Below are 27,817 nucleotides of genomic sequence, written 5' to 3' on the forward strand. Positions count from 1 at the left end.
CCATCGGTGTCGCAGTCAAAACAACAGGCACGAAATTCGGCCGGCGCGTACTCCAGTCATGATGCGACCGCGGTTCATCCGAGAATTTCTATTTTTAAAACGCGCGCGACCGACCACCGCACGACTGTCGTCGTCGCCGTCGCCGTCGTTGTGTACGCGTGTCTCGTTTTTCGCAATAATATTATAATAGTCCTATTGTATTATCGTACTGTGCACAATGTATGACCACAACAACAACAACAAACAATAATTAACATTGTACTAGTCAGCGAGCAAAAGGACGTAGGTACCTTTTATATAAAATATATTATACACGGCTCGTTACTTTTATAAATCCACCGGGGTCGGCGTTTTAATAATTGTATATTAAAATAAAAATTCCGCTGCCCCTCCCTCTTCTTCTACGACTATTCGCCCGGCACCCACCCCGTCGGCATCATGGACCAAAAATTTCGGTCCAAAAATAATTAGCCATATATTCTAAGTCGTGACCTATAAACGGACGTGGTATCATCGACTCGGGCAAGCACTACTTCAATTATATCGCGTACATTCGTTGGAAGTATGTATATCTATTAAGTATATAACAATCGTAATATTTTTCCTATATCGATTTTTGTGTCGTTATGTATTATTTTAATGTATTTTACATTTTTATAAAATATTAGTATAGGTGAGCGGGAGATACTCAAGGTAGGTTAGATACGCGATATAGGTATTACGCGGAGCAGGTGGTCGACTGCGCGTGCTAAGATATAAAATAAAGACACGCCGGGCTGGCACGACGTCGGTCCGCAGTTGATGAGGGCCGGAGCACCGTCGGTAGTCACAGAATGAGAATACAACACGCCGACATCACGATGATGTTCACTGGCAACAGGAAGAGGAGTTGTAGCAACAACTCTCAAAAAAAGCAGACAGCAGACAACCGGTCCCGCAGCAACCACCGTTCCGAGGTAATACAACTAGTCTACTGTAATACATTAACCCTTAATGAGTAACGACAACAATATGATAAATAAACAAATATTTTAAATAACTTCTGAGGAGGAGGAGGGAGAGAGACACGGTACCTGTGTTGGTCCATGTGGTTGGTTTTTTGCTGTATATTTATTCGTGGGGTGGTTTACGTCAGATAGTTAGTTTCGCAGTGTTTTTTTTTTGGAAGTAAACTCGTACCTGTATATATCTTTGGACTAACGTTACAACGTCATAATACATTTAGTTATGAGTACACGACATATATTTCCGCGAATCAATGTTTTATTTTGGCTACAATATTGGTATAACCCGCAACACTAGTTACATATGATATTATATAATTATGCAAAATTCAACTGGATAAAAGACACTTTCTCCGACATATCCATCACATCTAGTGCCGCAACTAGGATCCTGTTTAAAAGTCTCAGACACAGATATGGGCTATATGACTCTATAGCTCTAGCATTAGTTACGTAAATGAGACACGTGTAAAAACACTTAAAATAAATGTCTTTGCTAAGTACATAATATTACATTAGAAAATTCAAAAGCTTATACATTATCGTATATTGCTTATAATCACTAAATTGTAATTAACACATTTGTATAAAAAAAATAAAATGTTCACACGATCAGTCATTTCAACAGCCAATTATAAAATTGTAGTTGTTGCATGAGGCCCCAAGCCCGCGCTAAGGAGACCTTTTTACTGGTACATTGCTCCTGTGGTGTTTGCCGCGCTGTATAGATAACGTCATCGTTGGGCGGACCTATAATTTGATATATATTTTTATTATGATGATGGTTATACTTTATTATTTCACGTGAAAAATTAATATGATATTATAATTATAATAATAATATGACGACGCGGTGCGCACACCGCCGATGAAAATATTCGGACGATCCTCGGATGAGCCGGTGGACCAAAATAGAACGAAGACGAACGGACGGATATACCGCCGCGCCCACTTCGCCACTGTTCGGCACCGCTCCTACGTATGTTACAACACAATAATAATGCAGTGGCGGTGCCGTCGCCGATGACGGCGAACGCGTCATTTTATAAACGAGAAACGGCTCAGAAGGGACATACCGTCAAGAGGATAGAAATTAGCGCGCGTTTCTTACGGTTAACGATTAACTACGACACCCACTGCACCGCCCAAGCACCGTTCATTAGAATATTTAGATTATTATATAATGCCAGATTTAAGGATTTTTCCTTTTTCTGGAGATTTTTCTACAGCTGTGGGAAGAGAAATGTTCAATAGAGAAATTGATACTTTTAGGGGTTTTGAGCATTGGCGGAAATCGCTGGAGGGCTTGAGGGAGCTTAGCCTCCCAAAAGCCCACTAAGCCTCTTCAAACATTCTTGCAAACATAAAAATTTTGTAGTTTCATTTTCATATATTATATTCTTAAAAAACAAGAAATATAACACATAATAATTTTTATATTATAAATTTGTTTGTATAATATTTTACATAATATTTTATACGAAAATTAAAATTATAAGTTGGAACACTGTCCTATAGTGATTTGTTTTATCGTCTGTCGAATAAAACAAAATATATAAAATTATATTAATTTGGAAATACAATATATAATAATTTTTTACAGTTAAAAAAATTGTTATTTTTTTGTTAGATTTTCATTTGGAGTGGTAGATTATTAAAACTGGAGAACCGGTTTTGTTATTTTAGGTCTTGTTAGATTCACATAGTGTAGGAGAAGTGCTGTGGAGATTTTCAGAGCTTTATCTTCAATCGTCAACTCACTACAAAGTTATAAAGCTGAAAAACATAAAAAAAACTCCCGGTAAAATGTGTTTTAATTTTTTTTGAAGCCCTGTAGTGAATAATTTATAAAATATAAAGTTCTAAAAATCTTCACTGCACTTCTTTTAGCCAATGTGAATGTAACAAGACTCTAAACAAAAAAATCAGCTCTTCGGTTTCTCACTAAATGAAAATTAAAATAAAATCTATTATATATTCATATTTCATACAATTAATACATTTCTAACGGCTTTGGTTTATGAGAAAAATCGTAGCCCCTCCAACTTTTTTAATGGATTTCCGCCTATGGTTTTAAGGACATTTTTTCAATGTTTTGTTTTATTATAATAATTAAATTGTATAATACATAAAAAAAATTACGCCAATATTTTCGATAAAGGATTTTTAGTAAATTTCGGGGTTTTTAAAATATACGTTAAGATTTATCAAATGTTCATCAAGGCAATACTATTTATGCGATATAATATGGAGACACGTCGGCCAAAACATTTTCACAATAGATAATAACATTTTGTACCATACTCATTTGCGCAGGGTCATGATGGTATCCAAAAATTTGGCTCAAACGTCAGAAAAATTCGGGTTTACGGGAGGATAAAAAAAGAAAGAAATTTTGACTGATTGAGTGCTTGTCGAGCTTATTTTTTAGAAATAGTTTTGCTGTTTTATTTATTAATTCTTTTTTATAATTCTTGATCGTTAAATAATAATAAAATATTAAAATATTATATTACACTATCTAAATGTAGGTAGGTAGACAATAATTTATTCAATAGATTTTATAAATTTTATTGTAACAGTGTAGTTCCGTTTTTTTAATAAATTGTTTTTTGAATATTAGAATTCTGTTAACAAACAGAATATTACGAGTTTAATGTATAGATAAAATTACTGTGACACCGTGAATTGCCAAACATAATAAGTCTATGTATTTACGTAGATTTTAGACATAATATAACAAAGACATTTACGTAAGGCAAGTTCAGATATACCTTAAAGATAAAAGTACCTATAGAAAAAATATATTTAACGTGCGTATAGACAATGTACGTTATTAAAGACAATAGATAATTCCTTTAAAGTTACTGTTTCTCTTTGATTACATTTTATACTTTCCAGCCATATATATTAGGTTTTTGGTTTAATGGATGAAATATAGTAATATACATTTAAATTTAATATGTTTTAAAAAGTAAAATTGGCACATGATAAAAAATTTAATCAAATCACAATTGTATTATAATAATTTATAAAATAATTGTTAATTTTATACTATATCATTATTTAATTCCTTGATTAATTATAATTATGTTTTTATTAACTTATAGAGCAGAGGTCGAAGTAAAATTCCACAAGGGTTACTTCCAACGAGTTACAATTTAGCTGATGCAGATTTAGCAGACAGCTGTAAGTATATATATATAATGAATATTGAGTAAAACCTTGATACATTTTTTTACTAAATAATGATTTTATTTCTTCCAATTGTTAGTTTAAGCAAAAGTGGACTACCATAAAATAAAAAAATGATTTTTGTTTTTGATGGTTTTTAATTTTTAGTATCTAAAATGTGTTAAAGTAAATATTTACTTAAAATCTAAATATTGGGTTTTAGTATATCTTATTTACATTAAAAATAAATGTTTATCGTTATAAATTGTAATTCATTATTTATTGGTTTTTAGACTAGGTGTAACTAAATTCTATATTTTTGTGTTTACTAATACTTTACTGGATTTGTTTATTGGCCTCGATTTTATAGACTAAAGCCTAAAGGAATTACGCCAAAATCTATAGCCAATCCACTATATTACATAACTAGACATTTTTAGGTACTTATAAGTATATTACTTATCAGCGAATAAATCATAAAAATGATTAATTAATTTTATGAGTCTAATATTTATTCAGTTATAATTTAAAATAGATCTTATAGTTTTATATTTAACTATTTTTTTTTTTTTTTGGAAATATTAATATTAACACTAGTTATAATAGTGGTCCTGAATATATTTTTCGTACTGAAAGACAGTAATAGTATATTTTTAAAAATAACTATACTATTAATAACTAATTTATTTAATTAGCTTTATTTAACTAATTTAATATAGTATAATTTATTATATCATATCCAATTATTGGATCATGAACGGTGTCTCTTATAAAAAATATATATGTTTATGTTACGTTATATATTGTAATATAACGTTATTCGCTGAAAAATGTGGAAATTATCGTAATTATTTAGTAAATCACGTTAATATCCTTATGAAATATTAATAATAACGAGATTCATTGGATGTGGTGTAAATTTTAAAAATAATGATATACTAACAACAAATAAATTTGTTATGATTATAATGTATGTCTGAAAGTCAGAAACCACCAGTCTACACCGCGAGTTTGACTGCCCTTAAATTGTAATATATATTTAGATATAATATAAAATGAAAATTTTACTTTTTACTAATGCTTCTAAAAAAACTTTAACGAGAGTTTTCAAATAACTATTTAATAATTAAATAATATAAAGATAAAAATATAATTAATAAAAAAATGATAATAAAGTACTATAAACAAACTTAAGAAATTTTTTTACTTTGATCACTGCTTGCAAATTTATACCAGTTTTTAAGTGAAAATTTCCCACTTTGCCATTTATATCTTCATACCTAATAAATGAATAAATTAACAATTGATAAAATAATCATTAATCAAGGAATTAAAAATATTTATTATCGAAGAAAAATACTAAATTTAATTTAATTTTCAATGGTAACTAAAATAATAGTTCGTAGGATATATAATTCATAAAACTATTGATTTTATTAACAATAAATTATTTATTTATTTAATAAACGCCCGTAAACTCAAATTTAATACAAATAATACAATTTATTAGTATGTAGAGTATAATTAACGGTGAATGAACCGCGAATTAATAAAAAGTTAAAATAAACTAAAATAAATGTAGTGCATCCATCTATATTCTATATAGTTACTGGAATAAAGTTGTTTCTAATATTTTATATTAAGATCGTATAGAGTTATATTTTTATTACTCTATAATTTAGATTCAATTTTTAATAATACGCTCACTATCAATGATGTTTGACACAACAAATGATCATTGTCAATGTAACAACCAGAGTTGGGGATCATTCGAATAAAATTTGATTTGGATGATTATTTATATAGGTAATTTTTTATTCGAATAAAAATTTATTCAAATAATTATCAGTAATTTTTCTTAGTTAACATATATGGTTGGTATTTTGATAATCAAAACATTTACAAATTAAAAAAACAATAGTTAGTATTGTATTTTGATTTCACAATTCTAAATCTTCTTGTATTTGAAATAAATAGAAAAATACTATAAATGAATCAAATATTGAACTATCTAAAGAAAAAACTAGAAACTAAGTAATTCAAATATTACATTTATATTTTGTATTAGAATTATGTTTGAAAATTATTCAAATACATTTTTAAACGAATAATTTTCAAATATGTTTATTCGATTAATCATCTAGATAATATTTTGCCTAACTGTGGTAAGAACATTATAAGTTAGTGTCGTTCATAGGGGAGCAGGGGCAATGGCACCTATAGCTCCACTATAGATTTTTAATTTGCACATTATATAATAACATATTATATTTTAATTATTCATAATTATATACAGACTAGTTAGATATTATTAGTCAGACTTCACCTAAACAACAGGTTATCGACAGACTAAAATGTCAATACATTATTACTAGATATGGAAATAACAATTTTACGATTCTGCACAGCGTTTGTTTCAACTTTCAACGATGAAACATTTTTATACCAACCCATGAATGAAACCTGTACAGTCATCGCCTAACGGCCCTAAGTATCTCAAGGTCCAAAGCATTGTAATATTATTGCAGCAAACGAATTGCGTCCCGATAAATGATAATATTTAACAACCACACTGATAGAGTTCAATATATAAATAAATTATTTTCCTACCCATTTAAGACAGACTTAAGACTGTCAATAGCAACATTAAATATTTTATTGTTAATGGCAGGTTAAAACTGTTGTTTTTCATCGATTCGTCATTATGTAGGTACATCAAAAATATTGTTTTCGTCGTTAATTTGTTAAAAATACAAGTAAGATTAGGTTATTGTATTATTATATTAAAATGTTATTATAATATTATTTATGGATTGATACAGTTTTAATATAATCAAAACGTGTTTTTACGGTAACATCATTACCTAATATTATTTTTAATACATTCTGAATTCAGGGATATAAATAATCCGGATGCAATTCGTACATATCCCATATTAAGACTGGTTGCAAACTTGCAACAATAAAATATGTACCTAGTGTATGTCGAATACTGATCAGTTATGTAACAAACGACAGTAAATGTCACTGAAGTATTTCTTGTAAATTAAATAAGTTATAGTATAATGTAATAATACATTGTTTTAAATTTAAAACCTATTTTATATTTTAATATTATAATTTATAATATTATTTTATTATTTGGGATTCACTTGAACAACTAACGTCTAGTTTATAATGATTATTACCAATTTATTTTGGTCAATAACGTTGATAGCAGGGAGTAATACTATTATTTTTCATTTAATGCCATTTTTTAGCATGAATATTAAAAAATAAATTTTAAAAGTTTTTTATTATAGATAAATAATTTATTCAATAGTGATATTTACACCTTACACGGGGAATATGAACTTGTACTATTTTAATATAATTCAAATTATTAAATTCATTAGTTTTATTAAAAAAAACTATAATTATTTAGTTAATTTATGTATGATGTATAATAATAAAATTTTAAGATAGTTAGAAATAATTAGTATATTTAAATTATTTATTATTATTACTAGTAATAAACTGAAGTAAATATTGATTACATTACATGTTTATTTATTTTTTTTTATAGTACAACAACGAGTTGATATAGCCAGAGGCCATGCAATTACTAGAAGACGCGGTGCGATTAAACATCAAAAAGTACATATCGTAAAAGGACATAAGTTTTTAGCTAAATTTTTCAGACAACCGACATTTTGTGCATTTTGCAAAGATTTTTTATGGTAGGAAATAGAAATTAAGATTTACCTTTAAAATTTAAATAGATAATATTTAATTTAATATAAATCTTCTTTGTAAAATTCTTCATTATTTTATAATTTTAATGTTATAGGGGTTTTGGAAAACAAGGATATCAATGTCAATGTAAGCATCACCATTCATGTATTGTATAATATAGTATATAATAATGATGGTTTAACGTTGTCACTATAGAATTAATATATTGTCAAACTGTAAAATAATGTATTTTAAGTATATTTTGTTAATTCAAGTATTTTTTTAGCTTGTCAAACAGCTGTACATAAAAAATGTCACGACAAACTTCTTATACAATGTCCAGGCACCGGGCGCGATACAGAAAGCACTGTGGTGAGTTGATCAAACTACGAATGAAATAGGTTAGGCTATTATTAATAATTTGTTCGAAGACAATATTAAAATGAAAAATTGTAAAGTATTAAAAAAGGTAGGTGTGTTGTGGAATGGTAAAATACTAAAAAATATGAATTTTATTATTGATGAGATGATTTCAAGAGCTAATTCTAAAAATTTTCTTATAGTATAAGTTGACATATTTACATTAAACACGTGTTAACCATGTTGTCGTACTTATGAAATGACTATGGACTATGGTCTATGACTAATGAAAAAACAAAGTAATAAACAAAATATAAGTATATCAACACGACAACACATGGCTGAGAGTTGTTAAATATCAGCAACAAATTACATTTAGACTTTTATTGTTTATTTATCAAACATATTATTTCCTGAATATAAAAATTGACATATCTTTTAAAATTTATTGATACATAAATTTGTTACTAATTTTAATGAAATAGGTATTAAGTAGTTATTTTTAATATTAATCTTGTATAAGCTTTAAATTATTTTTGTTTTTTTAAATTATTAATAATTTTTATTTACACATATTATAAAGACGTTTGTAAGAAAGTATCTTCTCTCAGGTACCTATTATGAAACAAAATCAGTAAATATTTTGTTAAAACGAATTAGTATTTCTGATCATTTTTTATTTTTTTCTATGAACACATTTCATTATTTAATAACACAAATAATATAATTTTGTAATATGACCGACGTTAGTAATTAATCTATAACGCATTAACACCTTTTATTATTATAACATTTTTTAGTTTATTTTAAATTCTGATGTTTAAAATTTAAAATTAAAAAAAATGCAATACTATATTATGGCGTGCGTGGATTATGATTCTTAATATTATCATTATTTAATTATCAGTGCATTATTTTATCTGTATTATTAAAATATCATAAGATTATTAATTAATCGAAATTATATTATTCACTTGTATAATTGATTTTAAATTCAAAAGAAAAAATCTATTTTTAGGTTTAGGTTTATAGGTAATATTAGATAACGTAATATTGTATAAACAATAATGATTGCCATAATTCAAATAAATTAAACTAAATCTATCGATATATATATATGTATTACTACATTAGATTACATTCATATATTATACTTAGTAGTTCTTTATTATTTTCTTAGTATTTAACTGTTTTATTTTACTTTCTGTTAATAAAATTTGTTCTCTCTTTATTTTTCTTTGTGAACGAAACTTTTCTAAATTACCTACGATCTTCGGATCTTATATAAATACTATAATCATTAATCAGATAGTTATTTTGTTCAGTAAATAGTTTAATTCAGAATTCTCTAAATTTGTACATAAATTATAAATATAAGTGCTATTAGTACTATTATATTCTACTATTCAAGTCTGTTTAATTAATATTTTTTGAATTACAACAAAATTATTAAAATTGTTAGGTATGATGAAAAATCGTTAATTTTTTAAAAAAAAAACAATTTTATTAAAAAAAAAATTGTAATAAATAAATTTGTATTTTAATAGGCATCTTAAAATACAATAGTTAAATTTTAATAAATTCAATTTTAAAGAAGTGGAACATAGTATAATGAATTCGACATATCATTTTTGAAATTCCTACCATAATTCGAAATTCGAAATTATTCAAAAAAAGAACAATATAACAATCAAGAACTGCTGTAACTACCTATAAGTTTTGAGTTCTGTGTAATAGTAAAAATTGTGAAATATTGTACTATTAATGAGTAATTTACAATAGTGTCGATATAGTCTGCACTTTGAAAAATAAATGTTCCTATGCATTTATTTAAGTTTTAAAACAATAAAATCAAGTGTACTAAATATTTTGATGAAGGAGAGGTGGGTGGGTTGCTTATTTCACCCTGACATACGAAAAAAAAAATCACGATTGTTACATAAATAATATATATTGATATAATATGTTAAAGTAGATAAGCAAAGAAATATCAAATTTTTGAAAATTTATTGATAATTAATTTTCCAAGTGTACAAATGATTAATAAAATATATGTTTGACTATAATTTGATTATTGGATAATTGTTTATTATTATGGTTTGACCGATTTTATAGTGGTTTTTATAATGGAATATTGGTAAATATTTTAATATGATATAAATTAATTGCATAGCTATAAAACATAAACATCTTCATCAGGTAACTGCTTAAAAAAATATTAAAAAAGCAAAGACTAACCTTAATTCGAATATTAATATAATTACCGAAATATAATTCGGTTAGTATCTACAATTTGTAAGTTCTTGGCGATGATACTTATTTATTATAATTTTATACAACTATATTTTGTTTTGTCAATTAAAAACACTTTTATACTTTAATTTTAATTATTTTAATTATGTATGATATTATTTTGATGTATATGATTATAATTTTGCTCAGTTAATAGCAAAATATGTTCAATGTTAGTAGAGACTTAAGAAAAAGAAAAAAAGAGAATTTTAATCTGTGATAAATTTTAATTTTTTTATTGTAATTAAATATAGAAAATATATAGATAATATTACTAATTTTGGTTGTTTAGTGATTGGAACATTTTTTTTTTAAATCGCATGTACAAAAATATGTTGGGTAGCTCTAAAAATTCCTTAGCGCTATTTCTGCTCCACTGATTGTATTATTTGTTTATGAGTAATGTATAATATGCATAAGCAATTTATAACTAACTTAAGGAAAATATTACCTATATGATATTTTTTGTTACTTATTACAAATTTACATTAAATAATTTATACCATTTATAACTTATAAGTGTAATGTTTATATAAAGTTATATTTCAGAAGCCATTTAAAATTTGTTTAACAAATTGTCTTGTTATTAGTATAGGTAAATGTTTTCATCCTATTTATTTCCATAGTATATTGATTTAAATTTTACAGTATATAATATTATTTATACAAATTAGTCTTAGATTTTATATTTCATTTCAATAATTACCATTTATTTTAATTAATTCGCATTTATTATATCTTAAATTTAATATAATTTGTGTTTTCTATTAGTTTTAATTGTCTGAATTATACAATACTCGGAAGGATTATAACTTATAATCAAATTAAGATCCATCTAAGCAATAATGAATGTAAACACTAAGCAATACAACTGATAACGATAATTAAAATGTCACATACAATTTGTAGGTATGAGGTTTCTATAGTAGTATACATAGACTATTTTTATGAGAAAGCAAATAAGGCAAATACTTTCTACACTTATAAAGTTAATTTAATTATCAATAAACGCATTATATTTAGTTTCTTTTTTATATAAGTAAACATTTAAGTGACAATAGTTTAATATGTAATGAATGTAATGATTTATGAGACGATGACTAGTATGCATTAGCCATTAGTAATCTTTTGGAATTACCTACGAGTTATTCTGCATGCATTACACAATTACACAATTTGCATTGTGAAAACATGAATTTACGTTATACAAAATCCATGATTTTTGAATGGTTATTTTTTATAATTAAGTACTAGAATAGTTATTTTTAAAATAGAAAAATATATTGCTAAAATATGATAGAATTTAAACTGCAGATAAATGTATGGATAATCAGACTAAATTTATAACTATAACATTAACAAGCATAAGGGCCTAAGTTATAAAATAAATATCCAATTAGGTTCGAAGTACTTACATTTCATGTGGTCTAGTAGTATTTTACCATGCACAAATGTTTTTAAAACAATTGTTATGTTTAATTCAGTTTGTTTTATGGTGTATCGCGTACCTAGTTAATTTACATTAATCAATGATACCATTTTTTAAGCTATAATAGTGTAATTTAAATTTATATTGCTTCACAGTATTTAAGAGAACGGTTCAAAATAGATGTACCGCATCGTTTCAAAGGATATAATTTCATGTCACCAACATTTTGTGACCACTGTGGTTCACTTTTGTACGGGTTGTTCAAACAAGGTCTCAAATGCGAAGGTATGACTGATTTTTATGGTATACTTAAACACAGTACGTACGTTATTATGAGTAAAACACAACATTTAAAACATATAAACAAATAATAACATATATATTTTAATATAACATTTAATATTCATCTTGTGGCTAGCTCAATTCATGGGAAAGATGTCGCTGTAGGTATGAGGTTTTTTCGTGGCAAATTTCCAATCAAAAACCAAGTTCGTTAGATATATTTTACTTAATATTGTGCATTATAACAATTATAAAGTCAAACGTATTTATGTTTATAATTTCGAAATAAATCAATGGATAAGGCAATTTTTTACGACATGGTTCAATGTTTTGTCTATGTAAATAAACAATATGAGTGTTAGTATTATTGTTGTTGATTATCACGAGAAATTTAATTGCGAAAACAGTCCGCGCGTTCCGATGTGCCAAGAAAATGTTTTTATAATCAATCCGGACTAAGTCATTTTTAGCTTGACGTTTCGCCAAAACTTAATTTTTTCAAAAGCTATCCTATACTTTATACCACACGCATTGCATTTTGATTAAAGATTATAATATATGATGATTTCAAACGAAAAATACAATCGGTTTTTAATCACCATCTTCTAACATCTTTTGCACTGGGGTGTTATTACTATTATGTTTATTGGAACTTGGAAGATACCCAATCTGTCAATTCACCGTAGCATAAATCTGACATTACTCTATTTTTTTAAGGTTTATATGGCATTTGGCATAAACTAACATTCCTTATAGCCAACTTTCAAAGTTCACATTGTTTAGGTAAACGAGTACAAAAGTATTTTGCGTGTAATGGAGTAAACTGTATTGTGTATTTTTTAATAATAACATTTTTCTGGTAACGTTTTTATATTTGTTTATACTTATGTAAATAAATATTTATTATATTTAGTATTTAAATGTACGTATCAACTTCACGGAACTTTAATGTTTAATAATCCAAATTTAGATAAATTAAAATTATAATATTTATAATTTAAGACCGAACTTCAATGAATTATTGAAATATAAGTATAATATCATGTGCACTACGTAGTTGTGTCATAGTTTATCGTAGTTGCCAAATTTAATCTATCAAAAATGTCGTATGTATTAATAAGTATCCATTTTATTATGTTTGGTCTGCTTTTTAGACAATCTGGTGTTTTCAGGTGGGCGCTTTGGCAAAAAATGTTATACTTAAATCTTGCAATAATGCTTGGCAATGATAATTTTTTTTCATAGTACTATTGAATATTGACCTTGGTAAATTTTATAACGTGAGTGAATAGTTTCGGGTAATTTACAATTGTCGCAATTGGATACCTACTTGTAATGATCCTTTTTTTAAGTACAATGTGAATATGTTATGTTTGGTGTCCCAAAAAGCTAAATTTTTATAGTTAGTATAATATGTTGACCTTGGCATAAACTAGGTGAGACTAACTATTTTTGCACGGTGCAATGTTTCATTTTTTCTTCAAGTATATTCTTTAAACCGTTGACGTGTGCTGAATGATGAGTTTAATTTTAAGTTTCTAAGTGAACAAAATTGTCATTATCCGTAAAAAGTTTTAAAAATATTTGAACTAATTAAATATATATATATACATATATATAAATACAAATAACCTTGACCAAAGTGTTTTGGAAAAAAATTATCTAAAACGATTTTCACGTCAATTTCGGACCAAAAAAGAAAGCGAAATTTGAAATACATAAATTGATGCACTAGAAGACGAGTATATTGAAACTAATTTTTGTCATTTCAGAAATATGTTTGTGTGTAAGCATTTCGTGTTTTAAATTTCTTTTGGCAGTCGTCCAAGCCGTTTAATTCGCTTTCGGAGCTTGCCAAACGTGCCAAGACATCAGCTCAGCCGTACGTTCGGTCGGGAAGCGCCCGTAGTCTTCAGCGCGCATTAATGTCGCATCAGTATCGTGTTCAAAATGTGCTTGTTATTATTTTTGAAAATCATCTAACTATCTCGGTCAGTACAACCCATACGACGAAATAAATCCGTAATAATGCATTTTTGATTAGAACTTAGCGTAGGTATATACATACTAATTATTTGCACAATTTGCACGATGCCGTTTTTTACTGACTATGGCAATTACATGCACGGCTCGGCCCCGTTCTCCTCGCAGTATTACAGTCAGCTGCTGCCCTATCCCGGGTCGAGCCCTGGTGGCCGATCCGCACCGCGAGTGCACATGGCCCGCAACTACAACTCGATCGCGGTCGAGCAAACGCTGAGGGCCATACGCAGGAGCCCGGGCGCGGTGGCCGCCCGACATTACGCCCGACCGGTGCACGTGAACACGTCGGAAATCGACGTGACGTCACCCCGGCGACCGCGGCGGACGGCCGCGACGGAAACGACGGCTGACGTCGGCGGCGGTATCGGCGGCAACGATGGCGTCAGCAGCAGCGGCAGTGTCATACACCGCGGCCGTACGGTGGTCCGGTTGCACACGAACAAGAACAATAACAAGAGGTCGGTGGTAAAACCGGCGGACAGCCGGCCGGAACCGGTGGCCGCCGTCGAGACCGCCGGGCCGCCGGCACTGCCGTCCGAGGAAGGGCTGGCGAAGAAGGGCACCATAAAGCGGCACACGTCCGCGGGCGTTAAAGTGCCGGTGAACGACGACCGCCGGCCGTCCGTCACCGACGAGATATTACGCGAGCAGGAAGCGCTGTTCGACACGATGATCATGGAGGAAATGGAAGGGCAAGAGAAAAGGGTACGGCGCAAGAGCTACCCGGTAGACATGGGTGGAGGCGGTGGTGAGGGTGGGAAGCAGCCGCACAGGACCAGGGAAACGCGAAAAAAATCGGTAGCCCCGGCAATGATGTACTGCGAACACGCGAGCAAACCGGCCAAGAGTAAGGCGGGTAACTGGAAGTTGAACTACGACGTGATCATCGAGGAGAGCGGGATCGAACCGGTAAGTTTTACGTTCAAGTTGAATAATACGACGAAAAAAGAGAGCGACAGTCGCAGCGGCGATAATGGTAAGCTTGACGCTAACCATAACGTAGTAATCAGCAAGTCGCATGATAACGACAATGATAACGACAAAAAAAACAACAGCAACAAAAAGCATGCGAAAACTTTAATTAATAAAAATCAGTGTAATAATGATAATTCGGAAGGTGGCGTAGTTGGCGAGCCGGTAAAGAAGACGAAAGTGGTGAAAAAGAAAATAATCGTCAAGAAGAAGGTGGTAAAGAAGAAGAAAAAGGAGGGGGAGGAGGAAACAGCGAAGGAGGAGCAATCCGAAAACAGGCAGGACAAGCAGGAGTTACAAAAAAAAAAGATCCTTTCACCACAACAAAAAAAAACCCTTTCACCACAAAAAAAAAAAACCCCTTCACCGCAAAAAAAAGAGTGTTCGACGAACGCTGTTGCGGTGTCCGCAGTGATTACGCCGTTTGTGCGTGCGTCTTTTGGTAAGACGTTCATATCACCGTCGCAAGTGAGCAGTACGAAGAGTAAATTCGAAAAGCCAAAGCCCAAAATCAACCTGGAAACACCACCATCACCACCGCCTCCGCCAGCTCCAAAAACGCCACTCACCGCCGACGATGGATCTTCGTCCGACGACGACGAATCGTCAAGTGAAGATGACACGTCATCGTCGTCGTCGTCGTCGTCATCGTCGTTGTGCAGCGGCAGCAGTGGCAGCACGTTCTACGACTCGGACGATTACGGTGACAAGAGAGTTGCATGCAATAATTCTTCATTCGATTCTGGTTTGCCATCCTCGCCCGTACCCGCACCAGATCCCATAGGTAGAAATACAACACTAACACCGTATAATATAATAATATTACATATCTACTTTGACTACTACAATAACTACTACTACTATGTACTCAGTACTCAGTGTTGTAAAGGACAATTTGAAAATGTATTTAAAATACTGATCGAGTTTTATTATTTTTTCATTGAATTTCAGTAACAGAAAAAGAAATTAAATTTACTTTATTATTATTATTATTTTACACAATTTATTTATTTGAAATATTTATCCTTAGTGGATAATATTTCTATGGAATTATATTTTGTCCTTTCGACATCATGATAATTTTACGTTCAATTAGAATTTATAATCACGATATTATCATGATTATTAATTCATGATAGGTACACAAAATTATTATTATTAAAAAAAAAAAAAATTTGCCACTTGAAAATAAGAAACAAAGTATTTGGTAAACATTAATAATTTGATACCAATAATTAGTATTTTAAATACTTGATAATAAAAGTATTCAAATATACTTTAAAACACTGTTATTACTACGCGCATTTTAGTCAGCGTATGCATGTTTTTTAAAATGTTTTTTTGGTTTTCTTCCGCAAATGCGCTTTCCTAAACCGCACGTATTGTAACCTCGTTTAATATGTAGATAAAACGAGCTAGCCACCGGGTGAAAAGTCGACTGCCCGTCAACTATATATGTTATGACGAATCTAAAATTCTTATGTAAAGTTGTACTGAAACAATATATAATATACCTACTGTGTTATACGATATAATAATACGTAGGACTGTGTTTTAATTTATTTTTTGAATATCGGTTGGTTTATAATATCAGAGAGGGTCGTCTGTGGGGGGTTGTGTGTGTGTTGTGGATTAGATTGTGACGTCAACTGCCATAGGAAATGCGAGAAGCTCATGCCAAACCTATGCGGTGTCAATCAAAAGTTGGTAGTCGAAGCACTAGCTACGCTTAAACGAGGTAACCCCAACCAGATACCTATGTATAATCTACATTATAATATCTTATTATATAATATAATATTGCCTAAGAGGAAACAAAAAAATATATTTTTCGAAGTTTTCTTTTTATCTATGTTGTCCTCATCGTCTCGAACTACAGAAGCATGTGCACTTTTCATTCGCTGTATTAACACAATAAGCAGTTTCGACCTGCAAAAATTGAAATATAATATATCACCGTGCGAGATTAAATCTATCTAATATATATACAGGGCGATTCCTTTAATGTAAAATACTCATTATTTAAAAAAAAAAAACATGAACAGTTTACCCCTAATCTGGGGATAATGGCTTACGTTAAAAAATCACCCTGTATACATTTAGATGCCTACTTCTACTTTTTATCATAATAACATTTTAAGAACTAGAAATAAACGTCCGAAAAAATTTATGAAGTGTTAAATTACTAATGGATTTTATATGTTTGTTTGCTTTTTTAAAAATATGTATATTATAGCTGTTGTTAACTATGTTTTTTATCGCGAGTTTGTTATATAGTGCGATTGTACGCTGTTGTATGTTATGTGATGATTATTATTTTGAGTCTCAGCCTAAACAAAAACAATCGTGCTCAAACCAAACATAAACGTGTGCATTTGTTGACGTATTACTAAACTAGACTACCGACTGGATTCTAATAATCCGTGAAAATAACTTATTTATACACAATAGTGTGCACTGTGCATTGGTTCATCGGTCCATGGCGGAAGGATAGTGTCATAAATTGTTCTGAAATCAGCGCCGACGTCGTTTCGGGCGTTGATATTTTTTTTTTGGCATTTGTCCTCCCGAGTCTCGTCGCTATTCTGTGTTATAAATATAAAAATTGTTTTAGATGTGCACCTTCGTGTTTTGCTCGAATTTCCGTGTTCTAATAAAGTTGCAATTTTCACCTAAAAATAACATGCTTTTTTTTAAAAATATTCATCTAATATTTGTCCGTACCTATTAACTACGTAGGTATCATACGACCGACATATAGCCAATAATGTCCATATTAATTTTAATGACATTCGAAAATATATATACTTAAAGTATACTATGATCGTAATCAAGATAATATTTGTACCTAATGTTTTAGTTCAGTGATTATGATTTTTAATATTATGCATATTTGAAGATATCATATTATATTGATTCTTTTCTTACATTTATTTTATTAGTTAATGGATTTTCAATGAAAAAGGTCCAAAATGTTATAAATAAAATTTAAAAAAATCTGTACAAAATATTGTAAGTTGATATGTGTTCAAACTGTTTATCTTGGCGGACCACATTAAAACTATAATTATCGTTCTAGTTAATTTTATAAAAATTAATGTAATAATCGCACCGTGGATATAGGTGCATAAAGCTTTAATAGTGTTACAATTTATCTAGAATTTGTTGAAGCAGATACTTTAAGGAAGTAAAGTCCCGTTAAACGCAATTTATTCTTTGCAAGTCGTAACGTATTCTATAAATACATTCATACTAAATTTGAAAAAATATATTTAATTTATTTTGGTTCATTCTCGCAATTAGTAATTTTATTAACCTTAATTATATTTCTAGTTTTCTAGAACGGTTCTATGATGTATATATTGTTCTATAAATAACAATAATAAATTGTTAAAAACGCCCGTTATATATAATGAACTTTCGTAGACGTCTCAAATAAATCATCGTTTTATGTACACCAAGTATAAGAATTGGGTATGTCGGGGTGGAGTTCAAGCATATTGGAGACTATGTTACACATACATTTGTAATAGGCACTATATGGTCAATATAATATGATACACGTAACACTTTAATGGTCGCTTTAACCCAAGGTTTTTGAATTTTGATACTAAATCATATTATAGTATTATAATATCATACTTTATAATATGAGAAATTTTAGCTAATGTTGCATTATTGTTTTATGTTGTGTCTCGTGTGGATTTAGACTCGTCGTCGTCATCGGACACAGCGACAAATTCTTATCAAATCGGCGGCGGCGCTAGTAACGCGGAAGGAACTGAACGATCGCTTCGTTCCTACAGTTATCGACACCATTCAAGGCCTAAACGGGTAGTACCACCGGCCACCAGCATACCGCGGTTCCGAAAGTATGCAGTTGATGACTTTAACTTCTTGAAAGTGCTTGGCAAAGGCAGTTTTGGAAAGGTACGGAGCAATGTAATAAATCATAAATTGTATGTTTTCTACAAAACCATATATCGCTATATACATCGTGCCTATAATATAATAAACACCGTTCGTTTTATTAAAAATAAATATAGAGTGAATCTGATAGTGAGTTGTTGATTCTTGTCTAGAAAATGAAAACGTGTGAAAAATGCAAGAGCTCATCTAAATACAAAAATATAACGTCAAGAATCGTTATTATTGTAGCTACGGGAGTAATTTTAGTATAAAAGCGGGCTGAATATTACTAAAATAATTTAAGGCTTTGTCAAAAACAGATATACAATTTAAGAATCCGTGGTTATGCAACTCTTTTGTCTAAAACAAATAACTTGTATTTATTGCAATTTTATATGAATAATCATAACATAATAGTGCAAACAACTATAAAAATCAATAAAATAATCATACACAATTTCAAAAATTAGTGTTCCGTTTCAATGCCCTTCTCCCTTTGGTTTTTGAGATAAATTGTTAATTTTGTTCATAAAGATGAGATTTGGTGAATTTTTCTTAGACTTTGTCAAAAGCTTACATTTTGAAAGTAGGGGCGGGGTTATTGAAATGTAGTTAATAATCATATAGCTCTAGTATAACTTTAATACGAGTCCTGTATAGTTTACTACTTATTCTTTATAAAAAAAAAAAAAATAACAAAACTTTAGCTTATATACCTATACAATAGGCTATAATATTATACGCATGGATAATCCGTAATAGGTAATAACTAATGATAAGTTATATGTTATATCATTGATCAATGGTAATATATTATCTATTTCGATGGACAATAAGATTGAAAAATTTGCAATTTTGGTTTTTTGTTCATATTTATATATGTACTTATAGGCATTTTTTATTCTTTCACGATATGTGTGTATTTAACGTAGTTTTATACTGTATATAATATATATCATATATGTATATCGTATAGTATAAATAAGTTTTATATATTTGCGCTTGTAGTGATAATTATAGATAAACCACTAATGAAAAACAAAAATTAATACCAAATAATTAATATACCTACACTGCAGCTTACAAGTATACTGATATATATATAATATCTATTATTTATAGGTATTATTGGCTGAACTCAAAGGTACCGATTACTATTATGCGGTCAAATGCCTGAAAAAAGACGTAGTGCTAGAGGATGACGATGTCGAATGCACGCTCATCGAACGTAAAGTCCTGGCACTAGGAACGAATCATCCTTACTTATGTCATTTGTTTTGCACCTTTCAGACGGAGGTAGGTTTATTATACTTTAATACTTTAAATATAACGATAACAATATATCACAAACAGTGCCGTCCTTAGAGGGGAGGCGAGCTGGGCCCAAGCCTTGGGATTCGCGCATTTTATTTAAATTTGAGGCCTCGCGTTTGAAAAAAGTAGTAAATTAGTTTTAAAAATTATTTAATTTTCGTTGCATTTAAATTGTATATATGTTTAATTAGTAAATATCAAAAATTATATCAAAATAAAACGATGTAGGTTCAACAAAAAGGTGTTACAAGTATTTTTACTTGTAAAAATTGCTTCGCAAATTCTAAGGATGGTCCTGATCACAAACTCTATTTTTTCTATATTTTTTTCGGTTTATAATATGAACAAATTTTATGTGTTTGATGTCTACGTACCTATACTTATCATTTACATTTAAGGATCTTAACGGAGCGATGAATGAATAATGTATATATAACTTTAAAATAAATTAACATTTTATTTCGAAAAGCATATACGTATTTGTAGTAATAATTGTTTAAATAATAATATATATTCTGAGAATACCATCATTACCATCGCACTATTTGTTTTCTATCTCAGACACACGGACATAGCAAAATTTGCGTTCAGTAGAATCAATCATGTGTTTAAGCTTTAATATCTGCAAGAGTAAATTGACCTACTAAGAATAATATCAGTGTAATTATTCGTTGGATTTTTTACGATATTAAATATTTAAATTTGTATGCAACTTATGAGTTAAAACTGCTCATTTAAAATATACAGTATATTACAGAAAAATTTTAATATTACGGCCAATATACAAGAATACATAATTTTCTCAATTTTAAGTGTAGTAAATGTGCACAAAAATATAATTGGTCAATTATTCACTTTAAAATTAAAGCTTTCATACAATAAGAATGGTTCTTCTAAACGACAATTTGCTATGATGCGTATAGAATAGATTAGATTACTCGGAGAGAGAAAATAAATATATAAATAATACGCAAATGCGCAGATATAGTGACATGGGTGAGACGTATAACAGTTATGAAAATCAAAATGGTTGTTGTTCTGTTTTATACCTTAGAATTATTATCTACTTAATTATTAAAGTTAAGTCGTCGATCAAATTTCGTAAAACATTGCAGTAATCGGTGCTCAAAGCATTATAAGTTATAACTTATTAATAATAACTTATAATTTATTGCAATATTACTTAAACGTCTTATTTTTAAATAAATTATTTGTTCTACAAAACAACAAAATAATCTGGTTATATTAAACATTACCGAACGTCAATCAAGAAATCACACACGTCAATTAAATAGAAAAAACGCAGTTTTCTATAGTTTATTTTTTGAAAATTTGCCAATTCCTAACATAATGAAGATAAGTTGTTGTTAATATAGCGTGTCCCAAACCAAAAAATTATTTTAAAAATTTCGCCATAAAAATAATGCTCCTCTTCATTAGATAATTGAGAGAAAACCAATTATAGCCTATAACTTATACATATTTATTATACCTATTTGATAGGTAGGTAGGTAACTAAAAATAAAAAAATTAATGATTTTATTTGAATTAATATTTATTACGTATAATTATTTAATTCAAATTTGAATTATACAGTTACTATATAATTCAAAAACTATGCATAGAAAAAAACAATTTACAAAATCCAAATTTTTCAGTCTCATTTGTTTTTTGTCATGGAGTATCTGAACGGTGGTGATCTGATGTTTCATATTCAACAGTCTGGACGGTTCGATGAAGGCCGATCTCGATTTTATGCGTCTGAAATAGTATCAGGTCTCAAGTTCCTGCATAAAAAAGGCATCGTGTACAGGTGAGAACGTAGTCACAGAGACGAGTGGGTATTAAAATAATTTAGCTCAGCAGGGGGAGGGAGATAGGTCTGAAGTCCTAGGAGTGTACTAACATTATAATATAGTCTTATATATATATATATATATATCTTAGATCAGTGCTTTTCAAACTGAAGGCCGTGGCTATATGACTGGTAAGCCGTGAAATATATAATATATACCTATAACCTAATCCTAGTAGACCATAAAATAATTAATGATTTTAATTAAGGGTGCCTCGACAGTTTTACATTAAATTTAGGAGGGGGCATGACAAAAAGTTCGAGAAGCACTATTATAGATTATAAATTAGAATATGATCTATAAGATAAAGATAATATACTATACTTAAGGCGCAAAGTATCAGGTTTATAGACGAGATAATAGGTAATTTTTTATATTATATCGTTATAAATGTTATAATACGTAATAACAGCACAGCAAACTGATATGGGACCAATTACACGAGTGCCCGCAGGTAATTTATCAGGGAGGGGTATAATAAAATCAAACAGCAAAAAGTGCATTAAAAATAGTTTATTCTTTGCAAACTATAAAATAAAGGTAAAAAGTATATATATATAAAAAAAAAACTATACCAAGTCAAAATATCAATAAAATAATAATAAAAAGGTTAAAATGTTCAAAATTATAATATATTTGAAATCCGGGGAGCTGGGGCAAATGCCTGTCTTGCCCCTCTCGGAGTTTCCATGACCAATTAATATTAAATAAAATGTATTTAAATATTGTACATTACTTAAAAATTGCTTATATCGATTCGACGGTCCCCTAAAAATGTTTGCGGGTTTTATAATCAATAATTATAATACCTACTCTAATCGCAGGGATTTGAAGCTGGACAACATATTGTTAGACTTCAATGGCCATGTACGTATCGCTGATTTTGGAATGTGCAAACTTCAGATATACTTGGACAAAACAGCGGATACATTTTGTGGCACGCCCGATTATATGGCGCCAGAGGTAAGACATTTGCGACGACATTGCTTTTTGTACATATTGCGTCGTAGGCAGAACTGCACTCACATTCTCATCGTTGATTTACTGTATAGATAATCAAAGGCCAGAAATACAATCAAAGTGTAGACTGGTGGTCCTTTGGCATTCTACTGTACGAGATGTTGGTTGGCAAATCGCCATTCAGTGGTTGTGACGAGGACGCCCTGTTTTGGTCTATATGCAACGAACAACCTCAGTATCCAAGATACCTGTCGGTCGATTCTAAATCTGTTCTGGTAGCTGTAAGTAATCACAACTATACTTTTATATGTTCTCAAATTGTTATTTCATGGTGTTACTTTTTGGACATATAGTTACTAGATAAAGATGCTTCTAAACGATTGGGGTCTTTGGAAGCTAACCATTCGGCCGAGGATGTGATCAGACATCCATTTTTCAGTTCAATGGACTGGTGTAAATTGGAGAGACGAGAGTTAGAACCTCCATACATGCCTAGAGTTGTAAGTATCAATGATTATTATTTTTGACAATCCACATGTTTTTTTAAGTGTAATACAATGTTTTCTTCTTCTTAGTATCATCCTTTGGACACTCATTATTTTGATAAGCACTTCACTAAAGAGAAACCGAGACTGACACCTGTTGATAAAACCATACTTCAGTCGATGGATCAGTCTCAATTTGATGGGTTTACTTACACCAATCCAAATGTCACAGATTCATGAGTCATTGAGCACCTCAATGTTTTATATAAATATAACTACATCTTATAATTTTTATATTTGATAAATTCTTATTTTTATTCAATTTTTTTTTTTTTTTTGTGTATAACTCAGTCAGTACAAATAAGATTGATAGAAAATGTTTAAAATGTGATACGTAAACATAATAATACTATCACCACTTTTTAATTTGTATGTATTTATTTTTTATTTTTATAATTATTGAGAATCACTGGACGAAGAACTGCTACTATCTGTTGACATAACTTCAACATCTTCCGCAACATCTTTAGAATGATTTCTAGTATCTATAACTCCACTACCAACTCCTAAATGCATATCACCAGTTGAATGCCAAGCAAACTGATTTTGTTGAGAAGCTTGACGATCTAAAAATTAAATTTTGTTTTTATTAGTTTAAAACAAATAACAAATATATATTTAAATAAAAAATGATATCAAATGATGTAGTCCTAAAATAACAAATAGCAAACTAATAGACTTTCCAACCATCAATTGAGTTAATTATACTATTGTACATATATAAATAACTTTAAGAATGTAAATATTATTTTTAAACTATCATATTTTAAACATAATATTATTTATTTTAGTAAAACATTGAATTTTTTAGAAAGAAAATCATTTTTTTTTTTTATTTATAAATTCGCTCACAGTTTTAAGGATTAATACAAACAATTATGAGCATAACATTAGGTTAGTTTAAATTTAAGTTATAAAATCCTTTTGGAGTCACTATATGTGTGTAATATTATAAGACAATAATTTGCGGACATACAACTATACAAGTTGTATACTTAAGCATATTATTGCTTCACAAATTTAAAAACAGTTATAATTTCATCATGTTCTGAATAAATAGTATACATTTTGAATTTATTAAGTATTATTTTAATACAAATACACTGTAAATAAATAAATAACAGATATTAATAATTATATTTTAAAACCTAATTAATATCAGTATAATAAGGCTACAAGTAATCACAATATTTTCATAGATAAAAATATTCAACAATTAATATGAATCAATGGTTATATAACAAATTATCAATAACTATTGAACTTTAAAATTTATTTTCTGAAAATCACTGTTTATGGTTTGTGGATTTATTGAATTGATAAAGCTAATTAACTATTTAATATTCAGAAAACAATTTATTCTACAACAACTAACTTGGACTAACATAATGTTTTTTTATTTATTTAAACTTTATAATATGCCTAATTATATGATAATAAACTACAATTTACAAAAAAAGTGAATACCTACTCTCTGTAAACAATAATCATGTGATGGAATGAATATATTTGTATATTAATGTTGATTATAAAAAAACTGTAATTTAAAAAGACTGTTATGTAAATTAAATAGGACAAACACTGAAATTGAACGTTTAATATCTTAATAGCTACCAATTATAAACGCTACTTTTTAGCATATTATAATACTAAGTAATTATATTAGCGTATAATACTAATTTTAGCTTTAAATTAGTATGTACTAATTGTTCATTATAGTAGTAAGTTTGAGATTGTCCAATAAAGTACTATAGATTAAAATGTATACTATTTAGATAGGCAATGTCTATAAAATCTATATTATTTATTTTTTTGAGTTTACAATGACATAATTGATAAGCTAATATTGGTTACAATTGGTAAATTAGCAATGTTTATCAAGAGTATATTTTATGTATAATAAGAATTAGTGAAAAGTGTTGTTAGAAATTGCAAGTCAAATAAAGTATGAACTAAGATGTGAAACTTACTAATAATTGTATGTTTGTGAGAATATACATACATTTCATTTTAAATATTGAATAAAATTATGCTTAAATTTGTTGAAGTATAGAATACATATTATAATAAAACAAAATAATCATAGAACACATATTGATAAATAGTGATACATTGAAAATAAATTATTCAAAACCTAGTTTTAATAATAGACCATCATAGTAAAAGTGAAACAATATTTCAGAGATGGCATAAATACTATGTATTGCTATTGTCATGGCAGGACGTAACTATGCCTATTCTGTTAGTGATAGGTTTTACGCATTATTATTGAGGAAAAAATATATTATTATTTTATGGATAGTAAGTACCTAACTTAAATGATATTTTACTTAATAAATATATATATACATTTCAAATGTGAATGCAAAAAATATAAAAAAATTGGATAATAAATCTTAGCTAAATTGTATATACATTAGATAATTCTAACTACAATGAGTCCATTTTGTTGTAGTGGTAATATTTAGATCATCATAATAATAATTATAAGTATCATAGTAATAAGAATATTTAATCATAAGCAAAACTATCCAAAAAATTACTACCAATATACCTATTTGATTATTTGATCGCACCATATCAGCCAGACCTTGAGGCTGCATTATATGTCCATTAAGTGGTAGATCACTTAGCCTGCCCAAATATCCCATTCGCATTTCAATATCTAAAAAAAAGGTAAGAACTCTAAGTGATATAGAACATCTGAATTGCAATAAGTGTTTAAATATTACCAGTGGGATAAGGTCTACGCGCATCACCCGGTTGCCATGTAAGTGGTGCACATACTGCGTTTGAAGCACTTATTCGGTGGGCATATTTTATGAGATCTTCCGAGGATACCGGATGTTTACTCGCTTTATTGATCGATTGTAATTTTTGTTTTGCTTGAAATAAAGCTGTTGCCTAAAAAATAAATAAATTTTACTTTTATGAGTCAAGATAAGAAAGTTATAGTATAATTACCAATATGTTTTCTGCTTCTTTAAAATGTTTTTGCATTTGTGTGATATGTTGGTCTTGTGTTTCTATTTCTTCTTTAATAGCATTTACTTTTTTTTCTACTTCTGCTTGGTGTTCTGCAACTTTCAATGTAGCCTTTATTTCATTATCTGTAGCTACAAGCTGTTCTGTAAGGAGTAACTGATGTTGAACATTAATCTTTTGTTGTCGCCCAGCACTCAAATTTTCAATCAATTCTCTATGCAATTTTAAACAAAAGATTATCATTATTTTAGTTTTAAATTAAAGATTTCTAAGTTAGACAATTGTAGATAATATTATTTACAAAGTAAGTAATATATAATAAATTTAACTGTGTTCATAGTAATCAGAGGTATTAACTGCTTAGTATAGTTAATAAGTTGTGTATAACTTAAAGAATTTGTATCACCAAGAATTATTTCAATAATTATTTAGAAAAAAATGTTGACGTTAACAGTTTTGATTCGAATTTAGAATAGCTGAGTACAAACAATCTGTACGCAATACAATTAATTTTAGGTATGTTTAATATACAATTTAATCATTTAAATCATCCAAGAGTAAATTTAATATTACCTGCTTAACAGTTCGAAATCGTCGAGCAAACCGAGTAATTTATCCCGTGTACTTGTGTTGGCCGACATTTTCAATAACTCAGATTATGTAGGCGCTTAATAGAACATGGTCATCTGGAATCAAAATACTGTCTCTCCAGTGTCCAGACTCCAGTTACCGCAATTTTCAGTAATCTCGATATTGTTTTGATCATTAGTCACTACATAATATATTTGTTTGCATTTATGGTTACACTATAATCATTATATCAGTATTTATATCACGAGATTGAGGGTATCTTTTATCTATTATTCTGTGGTTAGGTTATGTCGAGTTAATCGAATACCAAGATTGTATTTTGTATATTAAAATATATTTATATAAAAATGTATTCAGCTTTAGAGCGTGTTATAATTATATCAGTTG

The 27,817-nt window shown here is 28.9% G+C and overlaps 2 protein-coding genes across 6 annotated transcripts; one reads left to right on the forward strand and one right to left on the reverse strand.

The window, feature by feature from the left end:
- On the forward strand, positions 1-24,220 carry LOC113549300 (putative protein kinase C delta type homolog). Of its 5 annotated transcripts, none has more exons than XM_026950532.1 (15): positions 1-562; positions 669-956; positions 4,115-4,193; positions 7,744-7,897; positions 8,008-8,039; positions 8,179-8,264; positions 12,129-12,258; positions 16,865-17,008; positions 18,980-19,200; positions 20,302-20,475; positions 22,152-22,306; positions 23,174-23,312; positions 23,402-23,590; positions 23,663-23,809; positions 23,885-24,220. In XM_026950532.1, the coding sequence occupies exons 2-15, from the start codon at positions 834-836 to the stop codon at positions 24,032-24,034; spliced, it is 1,923 nt and encodes a 640-aa protein (XP_026806333.1). In that variant the 5' UTR covers positions 1-562; positions 669-833; the 3' UTR covers positions 24,035-24,220. The 5 variants fall into 5 exon arrangements, with proteins under 5 accessions (XP_026806333.1, XP_026806334.1, XP_026806335.1 ...); XM_026950533.1 differs by having other exon boundaries at positions 674-956; XM_026950534.1 differs by having other exon boundaries at positions 5-562; positions 16,907-17,008.
- LOC113549301 (mediator of RNA polymerase II transcription subunit 4) lies at positions 24,100-27,790 on the reverse strand. Its single transcript, XM_026950535.1, has 5 exons — positions 27,413-27,790; positions 26,819-27,053; positions 26,587-26,758; positions 26,409-26,519; positions 24,100-24,420 (listed from the first exon to the last, which is right to left on the reverse strand). Exons 1-5 carry the CDS (start codon positions 27,478-27,480, stop codon positions 24,251-24,253), a joined length of 756 nt encoding a protein of 251 aa, XP_026806336.1. The 5' UTR covers positions 27,481-27,790; the 3' UTR covers positions 24,100-24,250.
- Between the last annotated feature and the right edge of the window lie 27 nt (positions 27,791-27,817).

The sequence above is a fragment of the Rhopalosiphum maidis genome, chromosome 1, assembly GCF_003676215.2.
Source record: "Rhopalosiphum maidis isolate BTI-1 chromosome 1, ASM367621v3, whole genome shotgun sequence".
Lineage (NCBI taxonomy): Eukaryota > Metazoa > Arthropoda > Insecta > Hemiptera > Aphididae > Rhopalosiphum > Rhopalosiphum maidis.

Bases quoted from the DNA above. Each gene is read 5' to 3' on its own strand.
- LOC113549300 (XM_026950530.1), top strand. From the start codon at position 14,347: ATGCCGTTTTTTACTGACTATGGCAATTACATGCACGGCTCGGCCCCG. The intron at 19,201-20,301 runs GTACGGAGCAAT...TATTATTTATAG, and splicing joins GCAAAGGCAGTTTTGGAAAG to GTATTATTGGCTGAACTCAA. The intron at 20,476-22,151 runs GTAGGTTTATTA...CAAATTTTTCAG, and splicing joins TTTGCACCTTTCAGACGGAG to TCTCATTTGTTTTTTGTCAT.
- LOC113549301 (XM_026950535.1), bottom strand. From the start codon at position 27,480: ATGTCGGCCAACACAAGTACACGGGATAAATTACTCGGTTTGCTCGAC. The intron at 27,054-27,412 runs GTAATATTAAAT...AAAATTGCATAG, and splicing joins GATTTCGAACTGTTAAGCAG to AGAATTGATTGAAAATTTGA. The intron at 26,759-26,818 runs GTAATTATACTA...TTTATTTTTTAG, and splicing joins AAGAAGCAGAAAACATATTG to GCAACAGCTTTATTTCAAGC.